The sequence below is a fragment of the Mirounga angustirostris genome, unplaced genomic scaffold (genome assembly GCF_029215605.1).
Source record: "Mirounga angustirostris isolate CCGP_5_RB_7025 unplaced genomic scaffold, mMirAng1.0.hap1 SCAF_13, whole genome shotgun sequence".
Lineage (NCBI taxonomy): Eukaryota > Metazoa > Chordata > Mammalia > Carnivora > Phocidae > Mirounga > Mirounga angustirostris.
Genome location: NW_026991721.1, coordinates 13,305,319 through 13,316,555, shown reverse-complemented (window position 1 = coordinate 13,316,555; position 11,237 = coordinate 13,305,319). Strand labels below are relative to the sequence as shown.

General features: G+C 38.4%; 2 protein-coding genes across 2 annotated transcripts; both read left to right on the top strand.

The window, feature by feature from the left end:
- The first annotated feature begins 3,439 nt into the window (after positions 1-3,439).
- LOC123841748 (olfactory receptor 5D13-like) lies at positions 3,440-4,431 on the top strand. Its single transcript, XM_045871268.1, is given in 4 exon segments — positions 3,440-3,545; positions 3,618-4,029; positions 4,031-4,106; positions 4,108-4,431. Coding segments are annotated over 4 exon segments (918 nt in total).
- Positions 4,432-7,777: 3,346 nt separating this feature from the next.
- LOC123857984 (olfactory receptor 5D14-like) lies at positions 7,778-10,416 on the top strand. Its single transcript, XM_064576617.1, is given in 3 exon segments — positions 7,778-7,892; positions 9,421-10,004; positions 10,006-10,416. Coding segments are annotated over 3 exon segments (1,110 nt in total).
- The last annotated feature ends 821 nt before the right edge of the window (positions 10,417-11,237 follow it).

Sequence of the window (11,237 nt, the reverse complement as noted above, 5' to 3'; positions counted from 1 at the left end):
ATTCCATTGTGTATATATATATATATATATATATATATATATATATATATATATAGCACAACTTCTTTATCCACTCATCTGTCGATGGACATCTTGGCTCTTTCCATGGTTTGGCTATTGTGGATATTGCTGTTATAAACATCAGGGTGCATGTACCCCTTCAGATCACTACATTTGTATCTTTGGGGTAAATACCCAGTAGTGCAATTGCTGGGTCGTAGGGTAGCTCTATTTTCAACTTTTTGAGGAAATTCCATATTGTTTTCCAGAGTGGCTGCACCAGCTTGCATTCCCACCAACAGTGTAGGAGGGTTCCCCTTTCTCCACATCCCCGCCATCATCTGTCATTTCCTGATTTGTTAATTTTAGCCATTCTGACAGGTGTGAGGTGGTATCTCACTGAGGTTTTGATTTGTATTTCCCTGATGCCGAGTGATGTTGAGCACTTTTTCATGTGTCTGTTGGCCATTTGGATGTCTTCTTTGGAAAAATGTCTGTTCATGTCTTCTGCCCATTTCTTGACTGGATTATTTGTTCTTTGGGTGTTGAGTTTGGTAAGTTCTTTACAGATTTATCCCTGGGCTGCAAGGTTGGTTCAACATCCACAATTCAATCAGTGTGATACAATACATTAATAAAAGAAAGAACAAGAACCATATGATCCTCTCAATAGATGCAGAAAAAGCATTTCACAAAGTATAGCATCCTTTCTTAATCCAAACTCTTCACAGTGTAGGGATAGAGGGTACATACCTCAAATGTCATAAAAGCCATCTATGAAAAACCTACAGCGAATATCATTCTCAATGGGGAAAAACTGAGAAGTTTCCCCCTAAGGTCAGGAACACGGCAGGGATGTCCACTCTCACCACTGTTATTCAACATAGTATTAGAAGTCCTAGCCACAGCAATCAGACAACAAAAAGAAATAAAAGGCATCCGAATCGGATTTGAAAAATCAAATAAAGCACAATAAATGAGCATGTGTTGTGGATTATCAGCCAGGAATATTGGCGTTAAAGAAGGTTGGATGCTGGGGAATGGCTAGGGTTGGGCTTCAGGTAAAACCGAGCAGAGACACTGAGATTTGGTACATTAGTGAATGGAAAGAACTCCCGAGTTTTCAGAGCTAACGACTGTCCTAATAGCCACAGTAATCAAGGCAAGAAGAATTTGTTGTTCTCCCAGTGCAAGCTAACAGTGCTACAGGGAAGCGGGCTGTGCGTGGCTGCTATGGTCCACCTGAGTAATGATTGCAGTTTGCTAAGATTCCATACGTGCCAACCTGAGATTCGATAGGGAAGACAGAAAGAAGCAGATAATAATGAGAAGGCAAAGGGGGAAACAGAGAGAATTTACTGAAGGACAGTAATTGGCAAGATAAGATGAACAGAGTCAAGAGGAGATTGGGGAAAGAAAAGTGGGCTTCCCTGTGCTTCCCCAAATGGTACCCACATGTCTATTGCTGCCCACTTTGGCCCTTGATCTGTATATATATATATATATATATATATATATATATATATATATATATATATATATATATATATATATATATATTTTAAAGATTTTATTTATTTATTTGAGAGAGAGAGTGAGAGAGAGAAAGAGCACAAGAGGGGGGAGCGGGAGAGGGAGAAGCAGACTCCCTGCTGAGCAGGGAGCCCGATGTGGGACTCGATCCCGGGACTCCAGGATCATGACCTGAGCCGAAGGCAGTCGCTTAACCAACTGAGCCACCCAGGTGCCCTGTTTTTTATATATTTTTAATAATCTAAGGGTTTAAAATAATATTAATTAGTCAGAGCACTAATAATTTTTTTTACAAGGGTGAGAGTGCATAAACCCACATCTCCTGGAGTCCACAATTTTTAGACTCTGTGCTAAGTACATGAACATCATTTCCTAATTTAATACTTGGACACCAATGCAATATGTATCATCCTGTCATTATTACCGACAAAACTGAGGCTCAGAAAATTTGAGTCATTCACCAAAGATCACATAGTAAATGACAAAGCCTGAAATTGAATTGAAATCTAGGTTTCAAGCACATGCTTCTTTCATTAGCTCTTTGTCACTTTCCCACCCATTCCTTTTCTGTATGTAGAAAATTCATTTTCATGAGTACCAACAAATAGAAGTTAGCTATGAAGGAAATAATAGTTTCTCTTTACCTTGATCTGGGCAGAAAAATCTAAAACGGTGTCTTTGTTTATGATACGCATGCCAATAGCCTTTTTTTTTTTTAATCTAAACATTTCAAATATGTGCCTGTTACTGGTTAATCTATTTTTTTAATTATTGTTAAATGATTAAGATACTTCTGTGGTTATAAACTGCTTGTGAATACAAGATGCTTTGCTTTCTCAAAATAACAGGTACAAATAAAGATTATATGACTCACAACAAGATAATCACATATGTAGCTTTAATGGAAACCGATGTCCCCACTAGAAATTTTCAGGGTGATTGTGTAACCATAGGTGTTTATTGCCATAGTCTCTAGTTTGAGAGGCTTGAGCAAAACACATTTTAAGTCATTCTCCAATTCAGATATTCTATGAGTATTTAATATCATGTATGCTTAGTAAAGTTACCAGATAAAAAGCTAATAGAAAGTTAAAACATATAATTACGGAATCTAGGTGAGTATGCTGAAAGCATCCGTGACACTAAGTGAGAAAATACTTAAGTAGGAAAGGAAACACAGGAGTGAGGGAACAGCATGACCCAAAGGCAACTTTATATATTTTAGCAAGTTGTTACATTGTTTTTGGAACACTGAGGGGATTATTGTAGCATTTGGATGGAATCAGTGGAAAGCTTGAGGATATGCAGCCAGGGCTATGTTCTGTCAACATTCACATAGTGTGTGCGTGCGTGTGTGTGTGTGTGTGTGTGTGTGAAAACTTCAAAATTCCTGTGGTGACTTCTAAAGGCTGTCTTTCTTATGAGTTTCAGTTTGAACATCCTAACTCGAGAGGTATTATTGCCCCTAATGTTTTACTTCTGATCCTTCCATTATAAATCTGAGTGCTAAAATTATCTTCATTGTTATGTTAGTGCTCTGAAAAAGCACAGATCTTCAGAATGATGGAACTGATATATGTTTTCTACAACAATATACAGTAGTTTTCTATCTGTCCCTAAACTTAATTTGTGTTCTGTCACTCAGGATCAACTTCCAAACCCAGCTCATCACTAATAAGCTGTGTAACCTCAAACAAGTTCCTTAACTTATACATGCCTCCCCATCCTTAAGTAAAATATGAGGCTACTTATTTTATAATTCACAGTGTTATTTGAAGATCTGAATCTATATATTTTAAAGTTTTAGCACAATGCCTGCCACATGGTAAATGTCATAGAAATGTGCTATCATTATTATCATCGTTATTATTTTTATTTTATTTCAGGTTTTTCTCCAACTGCGATCATGTTGTTCGCAGAAGGAAATCAGAGTATTGGCGCCACATTCACCCTGTTGGGCTTCTCAGAATACCCACACCTCCAGATTCCCCTGTTCCTGGTATTCCTGACCAGTATGCAATTCAAGAGACTTGGATTTATGGTCTGATATTTACTGTTAAATAAGTTTCTTAGAATTGCTGCAGTAAGATACACAGTCACCGTGGTGGGCAAACTGAGCATGATCATGATCATCAGGGTCAGTCCCCAACTCCACACGCCCATGTACTTTTTCCTCAGCCACCTGTCCTTTGTCGATTTCTGTTATTCCACCGCAGTCACACTCAAACTGTTGGAGAACTTGGTGGTGGAAGACAGAACCATCTCTTTCATAGGCTGCATCATGCAGTTCTTCTTGGCTTGTATATGTGCAGTGACAGAAACATTCATGTTGGCAGTGATGGCCTACGACCGATTTGTGGCCATTTGTAACCCTCTGCTCTACACGGTTGTCATGTCCCAAAAACTGTGTGCGTCATTGGGGTCAGGGCCCTACATATGGGGTATAGTCTCTCCCCTGACACTCACCTATTTTCTCCTGACATTATCCTTCTGTGGCTCACTCTGTCATTGTCTCCGTCTCCTGTTCTGACCCCTACATCAGCCAAGTGCTTTGTTTCATCATCGCCATATTCAAATGAGGTGAGCAGCCTGGTCATCATGCTCACTACTTATATTTTCATTTTTGTCACGGTCTTAAAAATGTCTTCTGCTGGTGGACGCCAAAAAGCCTTCTCCACTTGTGCCTCCCACCTGACTGCCATCACCATCTTCCATGGGACTATCCTGTTCCTTTATTGTGTACCCAACTCCCAAAACTCGTGGCTCATAGTCGAAGTAGTTTCTTTATTTTATACAGTGGTGATTCCCATGCTGAACCCTCTGATCTATAGCCTCCGAAACAAAGATGTGAAGGAGAGTGTCAGGAAGTTAATAAATCACTTAATACAATTTTGTTGAAGATTTGTATTTACAAAAGAGATTTGATTTATTATATGGAGAATTGTTTGATGCTTCTAGTAGAGATGATGGATTCTAATCTTTTCATCTATTCACTGGATTAAAATCTATTGTAATAAACCAGTTATTTGATCATTTGATTTCTATTCACTCCAAAGTTTAGTAAAAGAGCTATGAATCATATGTGAAGTAACATAGTGTTGCAGGTTGAATAGTGTCTCCCCAAATATCCATGTCCAACCAGAAGCTCAGAATGTGGCCTTATTTGAAAATAGGATCTTTACAGATGTAATTAAGATAAGGATTGAGATGAGATCACACTGGATTAGGTGGGACCCTAAATCCAACAAGTGTGTCCATATAAGAGACAGAAAAAAGGACACACAGAGAAGGCTATGTGAAGATTGGTGTTTCTTTGCTACCAACCAGGGGGCTCTAGGTGGATGCAAAGAAGGATTCTCCCCTAGCAACATCAGAGGGAGCATGACTCTGCCAGCACCTTGATTTCAGGCTTTTGGTCTCAAGACCTATGATGGAATGCATTTCCACTGGTTTAAGCCACCACATTTGTGGTAACTTACTGCAGCAATTCTAAGAAACTTATTTAACAGTAAATATCAGACCATAAAATCCAAGTCTCTTGAATTGCATATTGGCAGGGCAAATCATTTTAAAAACAATCTTCAGTTCTATGAAACCAATGAGAATTTTAGGGTTATGGAGGAATTCTGTAAAGTGGTAACTAACTAGGAATGAAAATATGGAAAAATTAGCAATGACCCTGGAGGTGCTCTTTCTAAGACCTGGCCAACTTCTTTGCTCCTTCTTCCAAGAGCCTCTTGTACTTTTATTTAATACAGGAAGTGATGTGAAACATGATGACTTTGAATATCAAAAAAAAATTATTTTACACCAATTTACAAAAGGATTATCAAGGGGACCAAAAACAAAATAAAACAAATTCAGATATTTATCTCACATGTCTTAGAATCTGATGTGTCAAAACTGATTTTTTAAATGCTAGCTATTAACACTGTGAATATTGTAATACATTTCAAGCATAGTTTGTTAATTCCTGTTTTGCTTTTAAAGGTTAATCTTTAGTTAATTACACATTTTGCCTGCTGGCATAGCTTCATCTGCCAGACAAATACGGCAAGGTTGCAATTGTTTTGATTGAAATGTTCTCTAAAACTGATTATTCAGGGGCACATGAGTGGTTCCATTGGTTAAGCAAGCATCTGCCTTCAGCTCAGGTCATGATCTCAGGGTCCCGGGATCCAGCCCCCTGTCGGGCTCTCTGTTCAGCAGGGGGTCTCCTTCTCCCTCTCCCTCTGCCCCTCCCTGGCTTGGCTCCTGCTCTCTCTTTCTCTTCCTCACTCTCTCTCTCAAGTAAATAAATAACATCTTAATTGATTATTCATTTGTTGGTCTTAACCCAGTGATTGACTTAAAATCAAAATATTCTCTCTGTTTATTTCTTGCTAATCATGGTTTGTATCACACAAGGTTCCCAGGATATGAACTGGGCAGAGATGCAACATTGTTGCTCTATATCACCTTAGAAATTAAATGATAATCTCATCTCCAAGAGCAAGTGTGTTTATCTTAAATATGACTTTTTAACTTCATCTTATGCTTTAAAAGTGACACAAACCTTTGTCTTACATCTGAAAGTAAACAATTATAAAATAAATAGGTGTCCTACTTTCAATTTTCCTCAGTTATAAAGTAGGGATTCCACATAACTTTACCATATTATTCTGACCAATTACTAATATACTATATTGCACACTTTCCAGATAATGCAGCTCAAGGTTTGTTCACTCTGGGAAATGAAACAACTTTCTGTTTTAATTCCACCAGGGAGGACTGTATGATTCTCTTTCTCCATGTGTGTGCAGTGTTGTGTTTTTAAAGGATACAAAATATATACACTCCCTCTTCCAAGACCTTTATGACAAAGTAACCATTATCAATCATTACCCTTAAGAATGTATTGATTTATTACATACGTTGTGTTACATTTGTTTGGGAATGGAGAAAGGATGAATTCTCTTTGGATTTAGGTAGTTTGTGAATAAAAGAGGAAAATAGGTGATCAGCAACCATGAAGAGAAAGGCAGAAAAAAAATATGTGAGTATATTCATTTACTTATTTTTAGTTTAGTGGAATATCTTGCCAAATCACCAGAATTTCCATTAAACCAAAGGTATCAAAACCAGGGAGTTTCAAACTTTATTATTCATACAAATTATCTGGGGGTGCTGTAAAGTGCAGATTTTAGTGCAGTGGGCACGTAGGGGGCCTAAGATTCTTCATTTCTAATAGACATCCAAGTGATGCTGGTGATCCCAGCCATTGGACACAGACTCTGGGTAGCAAGACTTTAACCCAAAAGATTTTATTTTAAATAAAGTTCAGCTGGTGTAGACTCATGTCTAACTGTGTATGGAATCCATAGAGAGCCTATAGAATGAACTCCTTGTTTCTCCTTTCTTCCATTGACAACAATTTAAATAATTATTAAAATGATTTTGATTATGTTTAAAATAAAAATGATTTTAATTATGAAATTTTAATAATTGCACAAACTTTATAACAAGCACAATTTTGTAAATATATGAAACTTTTTAGTTAGAGAAATAAAGTTTTCATCACCCTTGTGGTCCTAATATACTCCTTTAAAACTCCTTTGAATCATTCAAATCTTTGCAGACAAAGTTTCTGAAAGAGCGAGCCAGGTGAGGAACAGTAGGATAGGAAGTCAGAAAGGCAGGAAACATGATCAAGCAGAGCTTTGTAGTACATTTTAAGAACTTTGGCTTTTATTTTGAGTGAAATGGAGAAACACCACAGGGGTTTACAAGAGTGATTTGGTCTAACTAAAATTTTAAAAGAAAAACCCTGGCTGATGTTGAGAACAAGCTGTGAGATGACAGAAAGGGTAGAAAAGTTAGAAAGCTGCAACTGAAGCTGCAATTTTTCCATGTAATTTCGAGGAAATTTTAGTCATTAAAAATTGTACACAACACCTGGCATTTTCCTTAATTACCTGTTTTGATGCTTGTGAAGAATGAGTTGCTCATGGTTCTCCAGAGTTTGAGTCCCTAGGGCTACAGACTTAGATATAACAGCCTTGGTGGCCCAGTCATACTCAGCTTACTGAGAAACAGGGGGCGGTGGCCTGTTTCTCTGTAGTAGGTAAGTTCATTCAGGTTTTCTATGAAACTGTGGGGTTATTATTTTCCTGATATGGTAACTAGGATCTTCTTTTATTTTACTTTTCATGTTAAATCACTGTAAATGCTATCCAATTGTGAACAATATTAAAGAAAGGTTAACATGCATGAAATATTTGGCTTTAAGTCAATTTCCAACCATTTTACAAAGAACAGAATTAACTTACCAGCTGGAAATGGATATTTATTCACATCCTCTTTAAATGAGCTGGAAATTGGTATATAAACTTTCATAAATGAGTTAATTCTGAGAGGACTCCTACCTGATAAATCTTGGGACCGTAGACTTATCTATTCAATGCCTGGGCTATAAGAGAAGCTAACCCTTTGGATCTAAACTCTAATAAAGTGTACACTCCACTCAGAAGTCAAAAGGATGCATTGTCCTTCTGAACCACTCAGGAGCTAATCTATTCAGTGAGAGAGGTAGCCTTTACTAAACAAAAGGTGTTAAAATGGGATTGCTATGCTGTTTTCCTAGATTTCTCTAACATTTTGCTTTGACCTTATCATCTTAAAGATTTTAATTGATTTGGTATACAGGCAAAGTATAGTATGTATGTTTTGGGACAAGCATTGCACATTTTTTCATACTTTTTCACTCATTTATGCATTTATGTGCAAACATTTACTATCAGTTTTGTACATGTTACATTACTAGCTAATGTGTGGATGTACACACCGCAATATGGTATAATTATTTCCCTTTTTTTAAGATTTTATTTATTTATTTACTTGAGGGAGAGAGAGATGAGAGAGAGCGAGAGAGAAGGAGCAGTGGGGGGCGGAGGGAGAAGCAGACTCCCCGCTGAGCAGGAAGCCTGATGCGGGACTAGATCCCAGGACTCCAGGATCATGAGTTGAGTCGAAGGCATAAGTTTAACCGACTGAGCCACCCAGGCACCCCTGGTAATTTCTTTCTTCCTTCCTTCTTTTCTTCCTTCCTTCCTTCCTTCCTTCCTTCCTTCCTTCCTTCCTTCCTTCCTTCCTTCCTTCCTTCCTTTCTTCTTTCTTTCTTTCTTTCTTTCTTTCTTTCTTTCTTTCTTTCTTTCTTTCTTTCTTTCTTTCTTTCTTTTCTTCCTTCCTTCTTTTCTTTTTTCTTTCTTCTTTCTTTCTTTCTTTCTTTCTTTCTCTTCCTTCCTTCTTTTCTTTTTTCTTTCTTCTTTCTTTCTTTCTTTCTTTCTTTCTTTCTTTCTTTCTTCTTTCTTTCTTTCTTTCTTCCTTCTTTCTTTCTTTCTTTCTTCTTTCTTTTTTTCTGTGTGTGTGTGTGTTTGAGAGAGAGAGAGAGAGAGTAAAGTGATAGAAGTTTATTACATGAAGATACAGAAAAAGCTCTCAAGAGTGAGAGGGGTCCCGACAGGGTTGCCAATGAGGGCCTTTAGGGTTGGTCTTTTATAGAAAGCTAACCAGGGAACTTAAATCATTTAACATCTCTATTGATAACATCTTCAATGGCTTACTTCCTTTTTAGGGGCTGGTTATTCTTTGTTGGTCACAGGTGATTATCATAAAGACACCCACCCCACAGCCTAGTGCAAGATGCACAAAGTGCAGTGGAAATGCAAAGACATTTCAGAGACTCAGCTCAGAGACTAGGTTATATGCATAGCAGTTATCTGCATGAGGCATGTTCTGTATGGAAGAAACTAAGACTGATAACTCTTGCCGCTCTTTTTTTTCTTTTTCTGTCTACCATAAAGCATCATGCATATTTGTCACTAACTCCATAAAGCTTCTCTTTGACAGAAACAACTTCTTCCCATACCCCGCCCCCCTCACCTCCTTTCGAGGACACTGTGGTGATGGCGGTAAGAACTCTGAGTGTGGAGACAACCTTTGCCCTCTTGGGCTTCACAGATTACCCAGAGCTTCAGATTCCTCTCTTCCTCGTGTTTCTGATCATGTACATTATCACCGTGGTAAGAAATCTTGGGATGATAGTAATCATCAAGATTAACCCCAAATTTCACACTCCCATGTACTTTTTCCTCAGCCACCTTTCTTTGGTTGATTTTTGTTACTCTTCCATCGTGACTCCCAAGCTGCTTGAGAACCTGGTCATGGCGGATAAAAGCATCTTCTACTTTAGCTGCATGTTGCAGTACTTCCTGTCCTGTACCGCTGTGGTGACAGAATCCTTCCTGCTGGTGGTGCTGGCCTATGACCACTTTGTGGCCATCTGCAACCCTCTGCTTTATACAGTGGTCATGTCGCAGAGGCTCTGTGCCCTGCTGGTGTCTGGCTCATATCTCTGGGGTATGTTTGGTCCCTTGGTTCTCCTCTGCTATGCTCTCCAGCTAAACTCTTCTGGACATAACATAATCAACCATTTTTTTCTGTGAATATACTGCTCTCATTGCTGTCTCGAGCTCAGACATACTCATTCCCCACCTGTTGCTTTTTGGCTTTGCCACTTTCAATAAGGTGAGCACACTGCTCATCAACCTCACTCCGTACATTTTTATTTTCGTGACTATACTAAAGATCCGTTCTGCCAGCGGGCGTTGAAAAGCCTTCTCCACCTGTGCCTCCCACCTGACCGCTGTCACCATCTTCCACGGGACCATCCTTTCCCTCTACTGTGTGCCCAACTCCAAGAACTCCAGGCAAAGTGTCAAAGTGGCCTCTGTATTTTACACAGTCGTCAACCCTGTGCTGAATCTTCTGATCTACAGCCTGAGGAATGAAGATGTGAAGGATGTCCTCCAGAAATTAATAGACACAAAAGTCCCATTCCACTGAACTAATCTCAACAGATGTTTTTAATCCCAGAGAACAATGGGAACAGAGCCTTATAAAGCCTTTAACATATGTGTGCATGAGGTTTTTATATATGACTTTAATGTTAATATATTGTGAATTGGTAAACTCAAATCCCCTGAAGATGCAAGTTAATTCTGGGATGAATTCCATAGGATTTTGATCCATAAAGCCTCAATTTCTTCAAATTGTCTAAAAGCAAACACATAAAATATTACAAAGCCCAAGAGATGGTTCAGTGTGGGGAATAAAGTTACTGAAGGATCATGTTAACTCATCATAGAAAAGGTCTTTCTGATTTATTACTGCATATGAAGACAAGTTACTTGCCTTTAAAGTTATGTGCGTTGTAGTCACTAAAGCATTGTCTTTGTTGGGAGATGCAGATGGACATGCTGTGTGATAAGAGGAGAGGGTGATGATTCTTTTCTGACACTATTCTTTGGGCTCTATGTATTCTATGAATGGATGGTCTTATACTTCAAACAGCTTATGTTGAGAAGGACACAGGGCAAGGACAATTACACCTGTTGTGTAGATAATGACACAGAAACTAGTTTCAAGAAACTAGTCTGGAAGTGACTGAAATGACTGATCTCTGAGCAAAGGGTCTCAACTCTGGTGACTATAAATCTAGTGTTCCTTTCATGATAGTATCGAGGCTATTAGTCTGAGAGGTCACGGAAGTTAGTTTTGTCCTAGATTTTCTGTGACAGTCTGTGGAGTCGTTTCAATATTCTTACATCATGCTTGAATAGGATTACTCAGAAAGCTGCATTCCCAGTATTATCAAGTCTGGAAAT